The sequence below is a fragment of the Thermobia domestica genome, chromosome 13 (genome assembly GCF_964235325.1).
Source record: "Thermobia domestica chromosome 13, izTheDome1.hap1.1, whole genome shotgun sequence".
NCBI classification, from domain to species: Eukaryota; Metazoa; Arthropoda; class Insecta; order Zygentoma; family Lepismatidae; genus Thermobia; species Thermobia domestica.
Window position 1 is genome coordinate 173,582,534 of NC_137466.1, and position 22,651 is coordinate 173,605,184.

The 22,651-nt window shown below is 34.5% G+C and overlaps 1 protein-coding gene across 3 annotated transcripts in view; it reads left to right on the plus strand.

Annotated features, from left to right (window-relative positions):
* Positions 1-22,651, plus strand: part of aPKC (protein kinase C iota type) — an 850,264-nt gene that overhangs the window by 20,997 nt on the left and 806,616 nt on the right. For all 3 annotated transcript variants that reach the window (XM_081736917.1, XM_081736916.1, XM_081736919.1), the window contains exon 4: positions 12,246-12,335. In XM_081736917.1, the coding sequence (XP_081593043.1) occupies positions 12,246-12,335 (90 nt within the window). The remainder of the gene's footprint in view (positions 1-12,245; positions 12,336-22,651) is intronic.

Sequence of the window (22,651 nt, forward strand, 5' to 3'; positions counted from 1 at the left end):
GCAGATTTTGTTACATATATAAAATAAAGCATTATTAGCCTATGTTTGTTTGGTTATTGACTTCCCGTATTTCAACCACTTTCTTTACTCTTTTCGTCGAAAATAGTGTCTTCTACTGACAGGTCAATAATCACCCAGGCAAAAGGTAACAAAGCACTTTTTATACACTGCATTTAGCAATTTTTCGTTATTTCCTTGAGAAGTAGGAAACTTGGCATTTGTCACCAGCTCAAATAATTTTTTGTCAAGCATTAAATACCTTGAAATCCTCAGATCTTAATATTATATGTATATATATCAAAGAAAGTCTAAAATTTTATTTGAGAGAGCTGTTATGTTATTGCATCATTGACCTCCTACGGAGATTGGCTCCTTATTTTGTCCCTGTTTTTAGTTTCTATTGCTGATGAGGGCAAATAACTTCGCTGATGATACACCTCCATTAATCCTTAGTCGATCTGTCGTGTAAATTTCTTTGTGTACTTTTATTGATTACTTTCAATGGTGCAATTATAGACAATTATAGCAATAATAAATTCTGAGTATGATATTTGTTAGTATGAGGTAAAAGGAATTCTTTAGTTCTGTAATTGTTTCTGTAAAGGGCCTGTCGTGTTTAAATGTTTAGAGTGGTCCTACTGGTTTATAGAAACTCCATATGGTGGTGGAGATTGAGTACTGTGATGAAAAAAAAAAAGTATTTCATTTGGAAGATGGTCAGAAAGCACCATAAACTAATAACCTCATGGGAACGAAGAGAAAGCAAATAATGTTTAATTTATATTATAATGCTTGAAATGTATTTGTCATATGTAAGAGATGACTTTTGACTGCCCTTCCAGTGAAATGTTTCAAAACTTTACAGCTCAGTTATCACCCTTTACCATTGTTGTAAATACTATACGCCATTCTCACAAGCAACGGGGCCACTTTAAACATTGGACTGTATAAAACCCTTTCCATTCTTATGCCCAACTTTTAAGAAAGGTTATCATTTTTCTAGGGTTTTATTGGACTGTGGATGTTCCGTATTTACAAGGGTTCTACTGTCAGGTATTAGAAGAATGTTCTGTTTTTTGCTTGAACGTCTTGTTAGTTTTTACTTTTGCAATAGATCTATAAAGTTTTACGATTACTAATTAAGTAACCACGGGTTTCATTAACGTTGAAAGTTATATGCATGTTGATTCTGTACTAAAAGCGTCTCGTTGAGAGTGGAATAATTTTACAACTTTTTGTGTATAAATATGTAATTTGTATGTATTATATACAAAAGCTATGATTTTTGCACGTACATACAGCTGTCAACAAAAAGAAAATAGCGAACTTTTTATACAGACTGTATATACAAAATAGGCTGTTTTCTTCGAGTAACTGGTAAAAATTCTTCATGGTTAGTGTCGAAGGCAAAGGTACAGTACTTGAAATTGACCTAAATTCAAGCTCAGTTATATTTGTAGATTTTTTTTTTCTGGCGTTACTCTAAAATCATCATAATGCATGCTTTTAATTTCTGACAGTGCTTACAATAAATTAGACTTCTGAAATATTAACTCGAAAATATTTACAAAAAATGTTATTAAATAATCATATTTTTGTTATGGTTATTGACTGTATTATATATTTGAAAATGTTCAAGAATCCTTAAGGCGTACGTGTTTTACTTCAACTATTCCATTAACTTAATCAAAAAGAAGTAATAATAATAATAATAATAATAATAATAATAATAATAATAATAATAAAAATAAAATGCCGACGGTTTTTGCAGCTGTTTACATCATTCAGCCTTTAGTATTAGACTTCAAATGAAGAAAAGTGTGTGTGGTATTTGGGCATAGCAGGTATTGGGTAGGGTAAAAGTCACTATGCACCTGTGAGGTAACATCACATTATTTGTTTGGAACTTAGGTATTGAAAGGATCCGTGGACACAGTAACTTATTTGTAGATGTTGGACACATGTTTAGTTTTATGATTTCAGGAGAAAGGCACTCAAGGAACTAAGAGGGTGTAACAGGCAAAAACTCCTCACACAATTCGTAGTTTCTGCCCACACTTTCCAGAACGAAAAGTTCCATATCGTGGGATAGGCTGCTCTACTTCACTACTTGCCCTGTTATTACGACTTCCAGGAAGTCCTGGTAACCCACCAGATATTCATCGCTGGAAATAACAGAAGGGAGAAGTACAGTTTTGCACTTCACCACTTCACTTCACAGCTGTATAGTGCTGTGGAAACGATTTTCCTCATTCCAATACAAGTAGCATTCCATTGTGTGTTATGAAGAACAGAGGTTTCTTGCTTTGTGTAACCTCTTTGACTTCTCTTCATTTAATCTTGAATTTGTATCTAGACACATGTATAAGAAACAACACAGCCTTCAGTCACATGGAGAGAGGGAGAAGAATGCTATGAATACGTAGTTACTAGGGTGTCATTTGAGACTGACGGTATTGCTACGTATAATGCAACCATTCTTTCCTCGGGAGTAATATTCCAAGAAATGTAAGAAGATCTACAAAATATCAACTGAATCATCATCGAATTAACCGAAATAGGAAGAAAATCACTGATTAGGGTTAACATTTCTTTTGAGTGCCGCGGATATATAAGACAAAGTCTAATGTTTAAAGTGGAATCCAAACCACCACCCGGATTTGCATTCAAGATATCCTCACCGAGAATTGAAAAGAAAAAAAGTGACAAACTAATCTAATTGATGGAATAAAAGAAGTGAATACTTACATCTCTCTAGAACAGAAGATATCCATGGACGACACCTTGAAAGGGGAAATTAACAGACGTATCAAGTTAGACTTGAGTGGATTCGGAAGGAAGAGCCGTATATGGGAAAGTCAACAACGTGTCCAAAGCGTAATATTGTCAGTGAATGTATTCTGCCTGTTTTGACATATGAATCGGAGACGTGCACACTAACAGAATCAAACATTTACAGTCTGCAGACTACTCAAAGAGGCATAAAGAGATCCGTGCGAAGAATCACTCCCAAGGATAGGAAAAGAATCACAAGGATCGGAAAGATAACAGAAGTGACGGATATTAACGTGAAAATAAGTACAGTGGGGCATGTATTGCAAGAGGAATACCCCTGTGTGCCAAAGCAATCCTTAACTGGGTAACAGGTAACAAACAACACAGGAACCGTCTTCATAGAAGATTGCTTGAAGAACATTATGGAAAAGAATAGTCCAAGATGGATGTTGGGAAAAATTAGGTTTTATCCAGCAGTAGGTTGAGAGTGGTTGATCATCGTGATGCTAATGATATAAAATATGTCTAGGTACTCGGGAATACTCATATATGTTCATCTTGAATAATTCCGTGGTATCATAAAGTATATAATTGTCTTAAGTTTAGTTTACAAATAACGTTTAATGTTGTTAAGATTATAACATCTTCACAAATTACCTTTTAGAAGTAAGCGTAAGTTCTACGAACTAAGAAAATTACATGTTTTATCTAAAAGAAACTTCTGCCTCTAAATTTTTCACAGCCAAAAGACTTTCAACAGAAGTAGATTGAAGGGCAAGGAATTTACATTATCATTTTATAAAGTTTTCCACCGTATCATTATTTACCGTACACACCAGAAAAGAGCAGGGTATACAGTGGCTCACAAAATTGATCGTACACTTTGCGCTGTGAAACAAATGAATAGAAATAACTTTTACATAGCTTATATTGCAAGAAACTGAAATATATATATATTATGTGAAGGGATATTATAAACAAAATATATATTTATTTCATTCCTTTACATAAAATCAGACGTAGAAACAAAACACTTTCATACACAAACTTAAGAGAGACAAAATCATTCATGCACTTTGTCCATTTACAAATTTGGAAAGTTCAGTAGCGAGTTGCGAACCTATTTCTTCTTATCACCTCGGCTAGCATTGATTGTACCTTAAAAAAAAAAAAAAAAAAAAAAAAAAAAAAAAAAAAAAAAAAAGCTAGGGGTAATATTGAGCCACTCTTCTGTCAGGAACGTCTTCAGTTCTGTTAGCTTATTCGGTTGGCACTTCTGCACATTCTTCTCCAATTCCAACCATAGATTTTCTATGGGATTGAAATCTGGTGATTGAGGAGAGGTTGCAAGAATCTTTGGTGTGTTGTACAATAGTCGTAAGCGGTATGCTTGGGATCGTTGTCCTGCTGAAATCTGTAGAACTGTCCAAGTCCAAAATTTTCTGCACTAGACTTCAAGTTTGTTTTCAATGTTAAGATATGCAAATTTGTCCATTGTTCCCTCAATAAAGTGTAGATTTTCTACACCAGAAGCTGCTATGCAGCCCCAAACCATTGATTCTCCTCCATATTTTACTGCTGGTCTGATGTGTTTCTTCTTAAATTCTGTATTAGGTTTTCGCCAAATAATTTAGTTTCCACCGGATTCACATAGGTTAAATTCACTCTCGTCACTAAATATTACGCTATTCCAAAAGTCTTCGGAGCATTGCTTGTGTTCCAGAGCAAATTGAAGCCTTTTGCGTTGATTCGCCTTGTTAATATAGGACTTCTTCCTAGCAACTCGGTCATTAAATCCAGTTTTTCTTAAAGTTCTTCTGACTGTTTCTGTGGAAAGGGGTTTCCCAATGGATGATGCCACTTCTGTTGTCAAATTGGGTACACTCTGATGAGGATCCCTTTTTATTTTGAAAATGATTCTTCGTTCGCCTCTTTCACTCAATATGTTTCCTTCCTCGACCAACTTTATATTTTATCCTGCCCTCGTACTTGAATATGTTGATAACTTCCTGGATGGTTGAATGTGTTCTCCCCGTTACTTTTGCTATAGTTCTTCAAGATTTACCCTCCATAGCTAGTTTAATAATTAATTTACGTCCAGAGTATGTAGTTTCAGTTTCGGTGCCATTGTACAGCACTTTGTTCGTGTTGCTCTCACCTCAAATACGTAAAAGGACGTGGATAAGCTATTAGTACAGCGACTCACTCCTTCAGCTTTGTTTCCAGTCCCTCCTTCAATACTAGGTAAATGTAAAGTGTACGATCAATTTCGTGACTGTCTTTTGTACATGGATCTGGAAAATCCACTAACAACTGTAGACACGGAGAACAAGAAGGTGTGATACTCATACAAATGGGTCACATAAACATCAGTTACGCCTCAGTAACTGCAAAGATGTAGACTTTATGACATGTAATGACTTTACGCGTTCATATTTAGAAATTAGTAGGGTGTACGATTAATTTGGTGAGCCACTGTAGTTCTAAGAGGTCGTTTGAGTTGCATATGAGTTGCTTGGATCTACCGAGGAAGATGTGGGAGAACACCGAAACAGTACGGTTAATAGTGCGTTAAATATTAGACGCAGTAAGTAAAAGAGTACGTTTGCAAATTATATAAACATGCGTCAGTTCTTATTCTTAAATCATTTGTAACTAGTTTTCTTTGTATGAAATATTGTATGAAGTACCTCAATTCATGTGTCTTGAAAGAGATGTGATATTTCACCCGTAGCGCCTTGTCAGTAAGATTATTTTTTTTTTTTAACCACCTGATGAAACCTAATGGGGTTAGGCAAAATATGAAGTTTTTAGATCTGTTACTATATTTAACATTAATGATATTTGTATATTTTACATTAATGATAGTAACACGTGGTGTTTACAACATACCTACTAATTTTGTTCGTTTGTAACGTTTTAAGTTTTTGCATGTACTTTGCACTGAATCTGCACTTCTTCAGAAACTAATTACACACTTTTCACAATCCAGGTTGTTTTCAATTTTTTTTTCAGTTCCTAATAATTATAGCTAGAGCTGCTCTCCCATTTTATCATATTTTGTAAATTAAAAAATAAAAGTATGTAAAAATAAATATAGTTTGCCATGATAATGATAGAAAATACTACGTATTATCTTGATGTTCCACTAGAGACAGTTGTCATATTAAGTTGTACTAAAATAAAGGAAGCTGTATAGTAATGCTGTTAATATTCTAACAATTCAATATTCAGAAATTCGAACAATATATTCGTGAAATATATCGTTGTTCGAAAATTTTGTTCAAATCAATAATTATTCAAGTTATAATTGGAATGGAGATTAAGTTAGATGTAATCAAGGAAGCAGAGTATGTGTTTTTTAAATCCAAAAATGTCTGCAAAAGGTGTCTGGTATTTAATAGAAAAGAAACTCGCACGCTGAAATTAGTCAAAGATTTTTCGTACCGGCCACATCTGTCACCTAGCTATTGAAACTTACTTCCGTGAGTAAAACTCTTACGGTGTTACTAAAAGTTGGAAGTTGGACAGGGAAGGTTGATCATAAATACACTTAGTAAGCACGGTAGTCTCTTGGTCAGATATACGTAGAAATTTGTAACACTGTCAAAAAAAAAAAAGTTTCTCCTGTGTTTAGGAAATTTCGGATGATGGAATTCTCGGGCGATACCATTATAGTATAAGAGAACGTTTCTTAAACTGATCCGGGACTGCTTGTGATCCTCGAGGTCTGTGGTCTTGTGGTCTTCTTAGATTGAACATTAGCCAGGAAAAATAATATTTAATGAATTGCGTACCACTCATTATAGGTGAGAATCTTAAGCAGTATACAATTAATAAAGTAAATATTATATGCATTCTTATAGTATATATCAGCGTTTCCCAACCGGTGTGCCGCGGCACACTGGTGTGCCACGAGGAAATGAAACAAAATTATTAATTATATAGCAACCAAATTACAAGACAAGAAAAATGTGTATTTGTATTTCACATTATTATGAACTTCTACAATGGAAAAAAATACTTTAATTGTAGTATATTATTGTATATACATACATTACTACTACACAGATTGTATTTCGTAAACAGAATTTTATTAATATTTAAAAATTGTGACGTATATTAACCATGTTAATAAATTATAAGTTTCACACTGTGTTACTTGTCTGTGCATTTTTAATGTTCAAAAAAAGTATTTATTATCATTGTTATGGCCATTATTGCTTCTTTATTGTTACAGGTTTTTTCGTAACTTGAAATTTTAAAATCTCATTCTGCCCTTTCGACAAAGCAAACACTCATACAACAAAGTACCTACATGTGTTTTAAAAGTACAAAAGATTTGTTTGTTCGTTCGTTATTTAGTGATCTTAGTGAAAGATTGGATACAGTCTTCAAAAAGAAAGTGTATTTTTAAAAGTCTGAGTCCTATATTTCATTGGAATTGTTTTCTATTTTTGAATTAGAATGAAAAATAAGTATAATGATTTACGATGGGGAAAACCAGTGATCGAGCTTTTTTTCTCTGTGAGAAGAAGGTCAGTAATCACAGAAAAAATTTACGACTTTATTTTCTATTTACTACTACTACTACTAATAATAATATCTATGAGTGTGCCGCGAGAATTCAAGTTACACCCGTAGTGTGCCGCAAGTTGAAAAAGGTTGGGAAAGGCTGGTATATATAGATGTATTGTCAAGTATTTTTTATTGCTTTTAGTTTCTTTTTTTTAAAGAACAATCTAATATATAAATCCTTCTATTAATACTATTGTAAAATTTAGGAAATTGTAATTAGTACTATTTTTAAAATATGTTTAAAACATAAAAAAGGGATAAATTGGCTTTCGAAGGGAAAAAGAAAGAGTTGTCTGTAGAACATACTGCCTAATGAAAATGATCCCTATTTGAAAACATTTTAAGAAAGGCTGGTACAAGACATCTAAAGAACAAGGTGATTAAAAAAATTAAGTTACAAACGTGTCTGTAGAAAGCAAGATAGTTTCAGGGACTTAATGAAGAACTAGAAAGATATTAACGTTGATCTGCCTTTTTAAGTGATTGGATGAATCTGAAATGATATCTTCGTAGTAGAATACTTTACTACGTTTTTATATAAGGGAACCTATGCTTATAACACGAGAACGGGATTCTTGGAATGTCGTGCATCAAACTGAAGGGGTGAGAACATGATATGCAGGGCCATACTGCAACCCAGGGGCCCACCAGGAAGGCTTTTTTTTTTTCTCCAGGACTCCGTGACCAAGTGGGCTTCAAGAATTTTAAAAATTACTGAAGACACTTTTACCATAAAAGTTTTTTTTTAAAAAAAAAAAAAAAAAAAAAAAAACATGATATGAGTCACTCCTATATAATTCATTGACTTTGAACATGTTGAGATGGGGTCCTCCTTGTATTTTCCCGTTCCAGTGCCCATCAATGCTCTTAATCCGGCCCTGTATATTTTGAATACTAGAAACAACTATGCTGTAAAATATAAATTATTATTTAGTTTCAAGTTATGGCATCATTTGAGATTTCAATTTAGCTGAATGCTTCAATATGAGCAAAATTATAAAGCAGGGTGGGAAATCAGGAACTTTTCAAGGGTTGAATATCAAAAAATGTGAAAGGCTGTTTTCGCAATGCTGGTCTTGGATTAGCTGACTGCATTGGCAGTACTTAACATGTTATCATCCTCAGTTCCGTTACTTCCGTATGCGAGGAGTGTGTGATTTTTTTTTAAGCTTCCATATTTCCCTGACATTGCCAATTACTTTTGGACTTATTATAGGACAGTCGCAACTTTGCCTCTGCCGTTATTTCCTCTCTTTTACTTTTATTTCAGTTTATCTCTCCCTTCTGTTCCCCGACTTTTATTCCTCAGCAGGTTTGAGGTGATACATATTTTTCTAGCATGGCATCTAATACTTTAAACCATGCCCTTTTATATTCTTTTTTAATTCTTTATTTATTTCTTATATTTTAATTATTTTTTTTACAATAACAGAAAACCATATAAAAGAATAATACAAATAATACATAAGATATAATTTCTCTTTTCCATTTGTCATTCATTTAAAATTTTCATCAGTTCCACTATATTTTGGGCTGCTTCCTCTATCGCCCCTGAAAGGAAACTAAAAAAGAATATACACATTAATAATAAGATTGTAACAAAAGACACAGTGCAAAACAAACATTGGTTTTGTACACGTTTCTTCTGAGTTTTTTCTTTCTTATATTGTACTTTTTTGTTATTTTATTACTATTTATTTATTTCTTGAGATCGCATGAAACATTCACATTTAAGACACATAATTAACAATGTTACAATAGCACTGACACTAAACACAAAACAAAAGTAGCGTCTTTTTATTCCGGTTTTTGTCCCAGGAATGGTTTTATTATATTATTTATAACAGAATTCTGTATCTTATTTATTTATTTATTTTAACGTCTAGTTTTTGTGTTCTGTTCTCTCCTTCTGTTTCCAATTCTTCTATCCCACATGTGTCCCACTATATGCTTTGTCAGTTCTTGGAACTTTTGTAACTTTATTTCATCCTGTCTGATGTTTTCCCATCTATCATTTTTGAGTTTATTTCTGATGTTTATTATGTCTTCCTTAGTAATGAAGTCCATGTTACATGTTCGGATGTCTGGGCCATTCCACAAATACATGTCTGATTTTCCTCTATTGTGATCCTATATAAATGTGACTTGAAACGAGCATGGCCAGAGAGAGTGTCTCCATAGTCTCCTTATTTAGACTTGGCATCTCTTTCCTTATTTGTATTGTCGGTATGTATTCTTTTAGTTTCTGTCCTTTACTTGAGTTTCCCTATTCCTGTTGTCATTTCCTTTCAATAATTTTATCTAACTCTGTTTCGTTATTTGGAATTTGTCCCAGTATTTCTAAAATTTTTGTCATTTCGTTATTTTTCGGCCACAGTTTATGAGCCTGTCTTACGAGTAGTACCTGGAAATGTATTGGTTCTTCCTGAGCCAGTACCTGTAGGGCCTCCGTTGATATGTTTTTTATTACATCTTTGTGCTCGATTTATTGTTTGTCTTAGTTTTATATACATAAAAAGTCTGTGGCACCAGACACTGGCACAATAGCTAAGATAATCACTGTTTTGTTGTAAGTTTGCAATATTCTTTTAGAGATTTGGTAGTCCCTTTCTCCTATTATTAGTAATTTGTGTACTATTTTTTTGCTTTTATTCGTGATCTCCTCTAGATGTTTTCCGTAGTTTAATTTTTCATCTATCCATACTCCCAGGTACTTAAATTCTTTAACTCTATCTTTTTGTTGGATATCTTTGAAATAGTACCTCTTCGAATTTTCTGTCCAAAAATTGTATATTTCGTTTTTGTTCCAGAGGGAGTTAAGTTATTTGTTGAACACCATTTCTGTAGCTTTTCTAATATTATGTTTCCCTTTCTTTTTACTTCGTGTCTTGAAGATGCCAACAACACTATCGCTATGTCATAAGCATAACCAGCCACTCCTTCTGTTTCTTTAAGTCAATTGAGACATTTCAGACATGGATCTATTACAATATACCACAATGTAAGGCCAGATACGGATCCTTGTGGGCATCCTTTTGTATTGTATATTTTTATTATAGTATATTGTATTGTATTGTATATTTTATTTTTATTGTATATTTTTTTTAGTTATATTTTTATTTGGTGGTATATATGTTGGGTTCCTACAATCGGTACAGTAATCGATCATCAATTTATACAGGGACTTTGGTACCCCTGTTTCTTTAAATTGCTTGCATAGTGATGGCCACCATAGATTATCGAATGTTCCACTTATCTCTACGTATCTTACTACCTGATATTTCTCCGTCTTGCCCTATTCAATTAGTTCCAAAATCTCCGTATTAGAGTCTCAGCATTACTTCTTTTCCGAAAACCATGTTGTAGTGTATGATTTTCTATATTTCTGTATTTGTTTAATCTTTGTACGACGTGTGCCTACTAAAAACAAATCACCGTCCAGGGCCCACCAGAAAATCTCGCGGATTCCCGCCTGGCCAGTACGGCCCTGATGATATGTGTCTGTACACCCATACACGGGTACGTATTATAACTAAAATTTTGTTAAATATGCCTGTATATACTCTACAGTTCTGAAGGATTGAACAGAAAAAACAAACAAATATTCAATATTTTTATTTAGTATTATCGTACAGAGCCGTATATTCAAGAACCTAGGAAGACCAGGTATTTTTCCAAGCAGTGAACAGAAAAAACTCGTCTCATTGTTTAGCGTATCTATGAACTGTACAAGCAGAAACTTAAAATGTGGACGAACTTCTTTCTACTAACAAGACTGTTCCAAAGAATAATTTGTTAAATTCTTCGGCGAGACGTGCGTAATGTGGGATCCGAACTATAGAAGCTGCCATCGCGAGCATTGAGTGTTTATTCTGCCAATAAGTACATCATCCTAATACTTGTATTTATATGATGGTTTATACGAGGTATACTACACAAAATTTCCGAGTATCTTAATATTCACCCAAACGAACTTTCGCCGCTAGTTGTCTCTTGGTGTGTATTTCAACTGTTAGACTGCTAAGTGACATTGTTGCATGCACTTCTTAGTTTTTGCTGGTTTCATTATACCGTTTTCTGCTGCGTCTGCCTAAGGATGAGTGAAGGATTAAGACATTCTGTATTAAATTTTGTTTCAAGCTGAAGAAATCTGTAGCTGAAATCCATCAAATGCTGAAGTAAACTTTCAGTCAACAAACTATAAAACCAAGCAAGAACATGTAACTACTTTGAGTTTCAAGGTAGTCGGGAGTTTGTGGAGGATAACAAACATTCAGAGTAGACCGTTCGAAACATTCAGGGTACGAAGTTTCGGAAACGATCGCGAATGTCTGTGAGGTAGTCCTTGAGGAGAAAACTGTTATACGGGACATGGCAATCCATTCTGACGGACGAACTATACTGAAACGAATTACAGGAAGTTCTTCGTTTTTTGTCTTTTGAACGATGACCAACGATACTATCAAATTTAGGTATGCACTGAGCTGCAAAAAATAGTTCAAAATGATCTATATCCTATTCCGTTTCGTACCTAAATGAATAGTTTACTATTGTTTTCCTGATTTTATGTAGTTAAAGACCTCAACTTTCGATGCACATTGTTGAGTTGATATGTATTTTTGCTAATTAAAAAGATGACTACTGCATTATGAGGCCTAGTATTTTGTATGTATGTATGTTGTATACTAATTCTTAATTGAAGAAATTAAAGAATTTTGATCTTGATTAAAGTATATATATATATATATCTAGAAGAAAGCTCCAGTCAGGCTAACGAGTATAAGAAAGAGACTGGGACTTCGTTATGATTAGGCATCACTCCTCATCTTTGTTTCCACAGTACCGTTTTGCATTTCTATGTTAAAAATGTGTATCTGTTTTTCTTTGTGCAGGTGATCCATGTACAATATCTACTCAGGTGGAACTAGATGAAGCAATAAGATTGTATGAAGTTAACAAAGACTCCGAGCTCACCATTCACGGTAAGTACATATTTTAAAATTCATTACCTGTTGTGCATTTATTCATTCGTACCTGTAAATCACACAAATTCGCCTGAATTTCTGCAAATCTTATTAACGGTGGAATTTTCTGTTACAACTTTGATCATTATTAGATAACGGATAGGTCCTGCCGAAAGTTAACCTGCAACTGAAAAACACATAGTACAGCAGTTAACATGTCGATGAGCGGAGACGCAACAGTTGTTTTGGTGTTCTTCAAAGCTTAAAGGCTATAGTTACATACCAGACCTTTACGTTAAAAACGTGCGTGCTTCGTACAGAGAAAGAGAGACCATGGTGCCAAGTTTCGAAAGTGCAGTAGAATGAAATTATATATATATATATATATATTGAGATATAATTTTCTGGAGATGGTGTAACACACGCTATAGGTAGTCTGATGGAAATGAAAAAAATTCTGATTTATTCTAAATATAATATTATGCTAACTTCCACTGTGAAACTGCAATTGTTGTTGCTTATTCTAAAATTATTTGCCCGAAATAGTAGGTAATATAAATTTCCAATATAAAGTGATAAATTTGCGGGGTTTGGTAACCATAGATTTTAATGGGTGAATCTCGTGTAAGAATTCTACACATTACGTTTTTACCATAAATTTTTCGTAGTACTTCAAATTCCAGACTCGTAAAAAAGGTGAAATGAAACGAAATATTTCAGTTTAAATGCCACGATTATAGAAGGGAGACGGATAATTAAAGTAAGTAAATAATGATGGAAGAATCCGCGGAGTGAAAATGTAGGATAAAACGGGAGTATCCCGAGAAACCCACAGACACGATTTTGTCCACCTCAAATTTACTTAGTCAGGGATGGAACCAGGGACCCCTTGCGCCAAATTCTAAATTCTATCTATGTATAAGATTACAGGGAGAGGAGAAGGAACAAGAGTGGGATTACATTTGACAATTGGTAACTTGGATATACACTGAATCTTGATTAAGTTACCCAGTGTATATTGAAGACAATGAATAGAAATGTGTCACAGACACCTATTATCTAATGAATACCTATTCTTTGGGTTTTAATTCAATTGCTAATTGCTATGATGGTAACATAGTGATATCCACAACTGCGATGGTTTCAGCAGCAGAAGTTATAAATTAGAAAATAATTTTTGAATTCGAGGTATTTTCATCCTGGGAAATATATTCTAGTTACTTGGAAAAAGTCAGGAAAATACGAATATGTGGGATTTCGTTATATTGAACTTAATGCCAATTAGTTTGATTTACATTCAAGGAGTATTATTTATTATTTTTAATTATTAATGCTCTCACCTCTCTAAATACTTGATTTTTTTCATTTACAAGGGCTGGCTAAAAAGTTTTAAGTCTGATCATGATGCACTTATTTGTCGAGTGTGGAAACAACTTATTTTTGTGTATAGTTCTTGTTAGATACTAATCTAAGGGTCTCTACTGCGTTGGTTTGTAGGTTTAAACTATCTATCAAAGCAGAATTCCTCTCGGTTCCACAATCTTTAATATAATTATGAACCTCTGGTTACATACACTGGCGTCTCTGGCATATATATTTTTTTTGGGGGGGAGGGGTCATCAAAGGAATTGATTTAAATACTAGTGCCTCAGCGGAATTTTAGTTTATGTCACGTCAATTTTTTAAAATTTATTCATTAAACAGATGTCCGTGATAGATGAATAAAATTAAATTATCTTACAGCTATTCAATAATATATTGAACAATAAAATTAAAAAAAAAATCAATACGAAAAAGCAAATTCACACATACAGTGACGTAAGGAATACAAAATCATCTTAATGTACTTTAGTTACCTATTTTTTAATGCTGATTGGACCAAAGATCGTCATGCGACGGTGACTACTTGCAATACATCTGTCTGCTAACTCGTCTAGGCTGAGAAGGTCTAGTAAATCATGGTGTGGGGACAGATGATAACATTATACATTATTCTCCTGTGTCATTGTGCTCCTAGTCTTCGAATGAAGCTAAAGCTTCGTTCAGCTTCACATTAAGAAACTGGCAGCACAATCAAGAAGCAATAAGCTTTTAACGTTTTTAAACATAGCTCGAACATCTGGTTCCATTTCTCGTAGTACTTTGCAAACATGACTGACACAAGACACACCAGTCTTCTTCAGGAACATTTTCATCTCAAGAGAAAATGACGCTACATCCATTTCTGGATAATTTTCAAGTATGTCAACTTGTTCGACCACACCTGATAAGTGTATGTTCTGGTTGCCGAAGACGCAGGAAATCCGACTAAGTAAATCTTGATTCTAGACCTTTCACAGCAGCATTAATGATGGCTTAATATTTTTATCCTATAATACGCAATGACCGGCATACGCATCTACCGGTCCTGTGTACTTCCTTGGTACTCTCTTCATTCTTGGCAATAAAAAGGTGTTCAAATTATATTTTTCTACTCTCTCATTAGCTTCTTTCATTATTTTGTCAAAACATTCTTCGTTTGTAGGTTCTGAATATTTCCTGGAACAATTTCGAGACCTTTAATAAAGTCTGTTACAGTTTGTTTTCGACTTTGGAATGAGTTATTCAGAAGTTCCAGCATGCCAATTGTTTCTGTCAAAGTAATAGTAGACAGCGTTATGCCACTTTCGAAATGGACTAAAAGACCTGGAGCTCTTGTAAGCTGTTTGTCGGTTTCAGAAATATCATGTAGAGTTTCTAGTATAACATCATACTTATCTAGAAGTTCTTGAATCTGGTAACCTTTGTATAACCATCTTGTCGGACAAAGTGGTTTTATTCTAGTGGCGTTGCCTATTGGACCTTCAGATTAGATTCAAGTACAGCAACCAAATTTCCTCTTGCTATAACTGATTGAGAAATCAAGACACCTAACTCATAAGCTTATTGCACTGCATTGCATTCATGAGCTAACAAATATTACCCCGAAGGACTGTTACATGATTAATGAAGGATAAGAATGCCTACATTGACATTATGTTATAATCCAATGATTCTTAACTTTCTGTTAGTCACGGTCCCCTTTGAGACTATGATTGGAGCTTTGAACCTCCTTCCAAGAAATATTGATTTAAATATAAGTTTTCATATACTTTATTTTACAGAAACTTCATCGTATTATATAGAATAAATTACAACTTTGCCATCTAATACTAATAATATTCAACCAACACTGTAACCTAGCCCAGCCTTGTGTATTATCTTCGATTCAATTTATTACCTTTTATCTTCCGTTATGGACGCCCTGAGACATATCAAGAAGTCTGTTATAATCGTTTCACAACCTGAATATTATATTCCAAATAAATATTATTATTATTATTTATATGTTATTCTGTCGTTAGTGAATAAATTAAATTAGAATAAAATTTGAATATTTCGTACTTCAAAATATTGAGGGGGACACGTCCTCCTCATCCTCCCGCCAGAGATGCCCGTGGTTACATACATACAAGTTCTAGAAATATCAATGTGTCAGAGAATCTAATCGTGTCTTTCCTTATTTTTTAAAAGATTCCTCACTTTAGCCATTCTATAACTGCCTAGTATTCTTTGAATACGAAAGACTTCAGAACTGAACGCTGTTTTCATGAACTCAGCCACTTATACCTCACAATAAACTTAAAATCACTTCAGCCACATCTGGTTTATTTTCACCCACAATAGTTCATTCATCATAATTATGAACGTAGTTACGTCCTTCAATTGTTCTTTCCGCAAATTAACACTTAAATAACACCTTGTTCGATATAGTCTAGCTAAAACCAAATATACTAACTACAACCCTAACAGTTCGTTTAGTCCAGCGCTCTTGCCATATTTATCTTCTACACAAGGTATTTAATGCTAAGTGTACCTAGAGGTTTTGAATCCTAGTATCTCCTAAACACTGGTTATATCACGCACTTAACAATATGCTCTTGTATATTAAATACAAGAGCAGGAAACCTAAACACTAATAGTTAAATAAATAATGTAGCAAAATAGCCTGCCGACTTACAGTGAATAGACAGTAGCTTCGTCATAACATAAAAATATAAAATAATACTGGGTCTTGTAAAGGAAGTTGAAAATCTCAGCTTGTTTTGTTTGTTCGCTGCAGTGGTCAAGGCTTATTTCCACGTAAGTACCTTCTCATCACACTTTGTCTTGAGTATTATTATTATATTTCTCGCCGATTCTGATTGTTTCCCCAAATTTCCAATGTCATTCTCATGAAAAAATGCATATTTCTTTTTATTTTGTTTTATTTTATTTTTTTAACAATGGGACAATTCTCGATTGCTCACTTCATAGATCATTAAATGGTGACACAGGTTCTTTCTGTTCACTGCTGGGAAGAATCCCAGGTTTTCCTTGGTTTTTCAATATCTTTAACATGGGTGTCGTCATTCTATTTTTAGTCTGTCAGTTACACAGCAGGCCATAACAGTCCCGGGGTCTAGAGGGGCCGGTCCCCCACTTAAATTTTTGCTGCCCCCTCAAAATTTTCACGGTAGGCTTGCAAATGAACTATAATATGGTTGGATCCCCCACCCCCCTACATTTTTTTACTGGCTACCGGCCTTTGCCATAAGTATCAAGGGTAACAATTATGAATTCCAAGAGTTGATCCCAGAATTATCATCGAATTAGGAAGCAAGCATGTTTTCGTTTACTGTTTCTCGATTGTCATAACAAATTGCCTTATGCAATGGGCCTACCTCTTCCATTTATTATCCAAATTCCAGATAGGATGAAGACATTTAAAGCTGAAAGTATTAACGGCCGTAGGGAGAAAGTTTTGGGTGGAATTTGATCAAGGTCTGTATTTAAGGGTACTATTACATTGACGTGGATGAATGATGAACCCATTTTAACAGCTGATGTACCCATTAAAACTGCCATCAATCAACCAATCTATTCAGCGAAGATGTCGGTCGCTGGATTCCATCATGAGTGCTCTCGAGTAATTATTCACTTATCGTTGCATGATAATTTCAGTGTTATTAATGGAAACACAATTATAAGTCGTAAATAGATTCTACTAGGTTTCGGTTCTACAAATAGTCCGTTACTATAATCGAAATTGTAACAATTTCTACCTTTCTTGCTTTAGGTGGTTTATCGAATTATGATTTCTTAATCGCTCAATATTGTTTACTGCTTGTAATGACGACCTTGAGTTAACGATGTTTGCAAACGAAGATGATGAAACTGTTTCTTAATACAATTCAATGTGCCTTTAGTTTTCGGTTTCGCTTTCAGAACCGATATGTCAAAATGTATTTCAGTTTTGTGAACAAAACGGTACGTCAAAATGTATTTTTGGTGCTCTTCTGTAGCATGCCGAAGTAAAACATTTATTTAGGTTCCGGACCCAGAACTATATATTTGCAGCCATCTATAGCAATGAGTATTGCTAAGTGCACAGTGAAACAAAAATAAACATAGTATACTTTGTATCATATTAACTGTTATTTGTGGAGTTAGGTAGTCTCACAGCTAGAAATCAAGGGATATAAGTGTCTCGTAACTTAAAATAATGGTTTTTGTTGCTATTTGTAATAAGTGATTGTGGGAGATTGTTTATTGTTATACTCGGTAGTAGGATAATACTATTTGATGCATTTTGATAATTTAATGAAGGTAATTACATAAAGAAAAGGTTATGACAATAATATGTAGTACATAAAGAAGGTTATGACATTAATATAGAATTACAGATTTAACAAAAAATGCCTGTCATGGAGAAGACCTCCATGCACGAACTTCTTATGCGTTGTTTCTCGGCATAATTAATAAGTACTTACAGAAGGTTATAGCGGTACAGGCTGAGGTCCATCCTGATGAGGTTTTAATGGTCGACTCTGTCTGTTCTGACTGACTGCCAATGAATGACCAAAAACTGACCCATTGTTTACAATTTCTTACGTTTATATACCGGTACTCTGTTTTTGGATTTTCACCTATATGCAGTTCCTTATTTTGTTTTTATTTATTTGGACATTTTCACTTTCATTTTTAGCTTTCATTTTTTTGAAAGTTTGTTTACGGAACCTCATCCTGTTTGTTTCTTTTATATTTTTAATTTTGGAAGTTTTAATACACATTGAGAAGAAATTATATTACATTTCCTCTTCTGAGAAAAATTAACCGAACCAAGTGCTTTTCAAAGTCATTGGTTACTTGTATGCTCTCTCCTTACTTTAGATATAAATATATATTTAATACACATAAAAAGAAATTATATTACATAAGGTCAGGTCGTTATCTGGGCGGTCATTCAACGGGACCATGGCGACCTATTTACTTCCCTGGGAATTAACCATTGGTACATACCAACATCATAGTGTGGAGGAGCCTCCTCGTGTTGAAAATAAGGAAAACTACGTCTGGGGTCAGGAGGGAAGGAAAGACGTGTTTCTGCAGGAGCGTCAGGCGCTGTTGCGTCATCGATGAAAAATGGATCAATGATGCGGGTGTCCCATATACCACACCGCAGCATTTTCTTTACAGGACTTTGCTCCTTACTCGGATCAACCCAGTTCAAATTACTGTCATACAGTTACCGATAATTATGTCGATTGACCACCTCATTCAAACAGAAAAAGGCCTCGTCGTTGAGTATATATCACATGTAAACGAGGCATTGAGTTCATGTTGGTTCATAGCCTAGTACAGAGCTCAACCCTTCAATCTGAGTTATCCTTATCAGTTCATGCTGCATGTTCAGCTTATAAGGATGCCAACGAGTGGTATGTGATATCCAGGCAATAGAAGACTGGCAGATACCACGGTGTCAGTATCTTGTAACTTGGGAATCACGTAAGCGACTGAGCTGTGCGATACTGGATGTCTGTCTGAGTGCTGCCTGTTGTAGTCTTCTGCAATCCAGATGTTAGGATGATTTCTATTTTCTGTTCCTATGTCAGAGGCGTCTTAGATCATCTGCAATAATAAGAAATTGTGTCAGTATTGATGAGGCTTTTCAAATTTTCAGTTTTCATAATGGACAAACCGTACAAGATAAAAAAGAAACATTTACATCTTTGGGTTTCTGAGCTCACGCCAGTGTTATTTGATATGCGACATGGTCCCTTTCCCATTTGAAATTTCGAACTTGTAAGTAGGATGTTTATGTTACGGAATCCTATAAGGATAGAGAAATCAAATTTGGTATTAGGTAATCAGTATATCTTTTCAATAAGTAATCAGTATAGATGGAGGCAATATTCAAACCAAAAGTTATAGAAATTAGTCATCTCCAGCTTTTACGTGGGTTGCGGTAATAGATAGCGAGGTACTTTTTTTTTTTTTTACTAAACCAAGCGTTCTAAGAATAGATACCACCTTCACTCTTAATCGCTATAGAATATAAACATAATATATAGCGAGAAATTGTTTCCTGCAGTCAATTCAATATCCCAATATTCAATCTGTAATCTCTCTACTGAACCTACTACTACTTTACGATCAATTCTTGGGTCATTTCCATGTTCAGTACCAATTAAAAAAAATATCACCCCATACAAACGGAACTCCTTCACGTGGTGTACAAATGACACTGTAATTGTTCATTAAATTAGTTACACAAAATATAGGGATTGAAGTTTCAAATTTCATTACTTTTTTCCTCTATTATATAAATCTACAATAAAAACTAATTAAGCACATTCTAAGCATTTTTTAAAAATATTTGTTTTTACAGAATTTTTTTGACATGTGTCTAGAAAAACTTATTGTAGAAATAAAACGCCGACGTATCTATTTTTTCCTTTAAAAATATACCATTTCTTCTTTTTAAAACTTAACGGTGGTACTCTTGATTTCATCCTGATGTTGGATCAAGATATATGAAACAGGAGCGTCATGTCAGATTTTGCGTAGAGGGGGGGGGGGGGGCAAGACCCCTTGATATAAGTAAAATTTCGCGTATTTCACTGATTTACTACTATTTTATTGATAAAATCTATAGAAATCTCAAGCTCAGAAGAAGGGGGCATTTCCCCTCCCTGCCCTTCCTAAATGACGCCCCTGTTATGAAACAAATGATAGGACATTCTCATTTACGTAGAAGATACCGTATATTCAGAATAATCTAGAGATAATTTTCAATCTTGAAGCCCTTCAATGGTTATGAAGCTTACGATGTAAAACATCATTTGTTTCCTTACGTTCAGAGACATGTTTACCTGAGTTGTTTTCCATGTCATGTTATAAACTTCATTTATTTTGAATGCTTTTACGTTTATGTGGAGTAGTAGGAAAATTAAATTTATGTATCGAATTGAAGGGTGGGGTGGGGTTAGTATTTTGTTTAAACGAGGGTTAATGTTTCTGACGTCTGCGTGTGCAGCATTTAAAGGGAAAATGCTTTCACTGCAGAAATAAAAGCGTCAGCGAGTGAGGAAAGACGAGAGGTAGGATCCGTCTCTCTAGCGATGCTGGGAAACCGTTTCTATAGCAACCCTTGATCAAGTTTGAATTAACTTGATTCTTACGTAGCTTGTTTCTGGGGCAGGTATAATGGCTCGTCGTTCCACGAATGCCAAAGTTTTCTGTTTCGAAGTTATAGGAAAGAAAGAATCAAAAAATAAGAACAGGCTTCTATTACCGGTTGCTCTGTGAAGAACTGTGCTAGATAGACCTTTAAAGTTTACAGAGTAAACGAAGATTTATTTGTATAATCTTGGTGTTCTCATTTATGACCGAGCGAACCAGACGGACTACTTTATGAGTAATGAGAGATTTCTAGTGTGATAAGAGCAAACTGTCTATAACCACAAGTGAAGAACAGTAAAACGTCTAAATATTGACTATTTTTGTTAACCTGAAAACTAACCGACTCATACAGAAAAAAACATAGTGTTATTAGCTTATGTTGAAGAGAAAGTGATATGGTGCTTCCAATGATCTTATTGAATACGCAATTATAAAAATTCAGAAATCAAGTATAATAGTAAAATACGAGGGCTGTGCAGAAAGTAACAGACGTTTTGAAATTTTTTTAAAAAAAAGTCACAGAATGAACAAACTAAATTGTATTATATACATTTGAAAGGCACACTCTTCAGCTATTTTTCCACATAATCGCCATGCAAATTAAGGCACTTATCATACCGTGGCATAAGTTTTTCAATACCGTCGCGGTAGAAATTTGCCACCTGCGATTGCAACCACTGGCTTACACCGGCGTGCAGTTCGGTGTCAGTATCAAAGCGTTGTGTAACGAGCCATATCTTTATCGCTGGTGAGACATGGTAGTTGCTCGGCGCCAAATCCGGGTTGTGATCGAACACCTCCCATCCAAAACCATCCAAGAGCTCTCGGGTACACTTGGCCATGCGTTGTCGTGGCAAAAACAACATTTTCGCGCTGTTTTTCCTCGGCGCTTGTTTTGAATCGCGCCCTTTAACTTTTATTTTTTGCCAACATAAACCTAATCACAGAACGCACCTAAGAAGAGACGGGATTTTATATTGCAGCGCACATTCTAACACGCCACAGAAAGCACAGTAAGAGCATCACAGTCCTCACACTACCACAGCTGGATGCATACTGAGTGTGGCAACGTTCTGACACCAAGATGGCGACTCTAGCCTCGCTCACTGCCGCGATAGGCCAAAACGTTTGGTACTTTCTAGACAGCCTTCGTAATATAAAAATCCTCACACTTACAACATATTGCTATAAAATCAATACGACATCATTTATTTCCGTGACCTATTTTCACGATTTCAACTAATTTACAAGTTGGAATTTTCATATCGTAGTAATTCGTTGCAGGTATTCTCCAGAAACAAAATGCATTGAACACAAGTTTTAAGAACATAATTTGATAAATTTTTAAATGTCTTGCCGACCAAAATTTCGCACCATATTATATATATATATATATAATATGGTGTGTATGAAGCTGTGCTGGCTGAGTTTCTGACTACGCTGTTTTTAGACAGCAACAAAAATAGTAGAATAATGATTACAATAGCATTCTTGCCTTACTTTGCAATAAAACTTCAAATCAATCCCTTTGGCGTGGGAGACCTAGGTTCGATTCCCGGTGGGAGCTCATGTGCTTCGGATTCCACGTTAATTATTAGGTCCTGTCTCATACAGCCTCGCTGCTGAAAGGGACGTTAAACTCCAAATCTACTCAATAACTTCAAATCAAGCATAGACAACTATATAGCAAGCCAACGTCGTCATCATTAAGTGATTCATTTTTGAAATTCGTTAAGATTTGGGATGTAAGTATGCAGAATACTCTAACTGTAATTTAATCGAATTTGCTTAATTTATTTCATTTCGTTCCT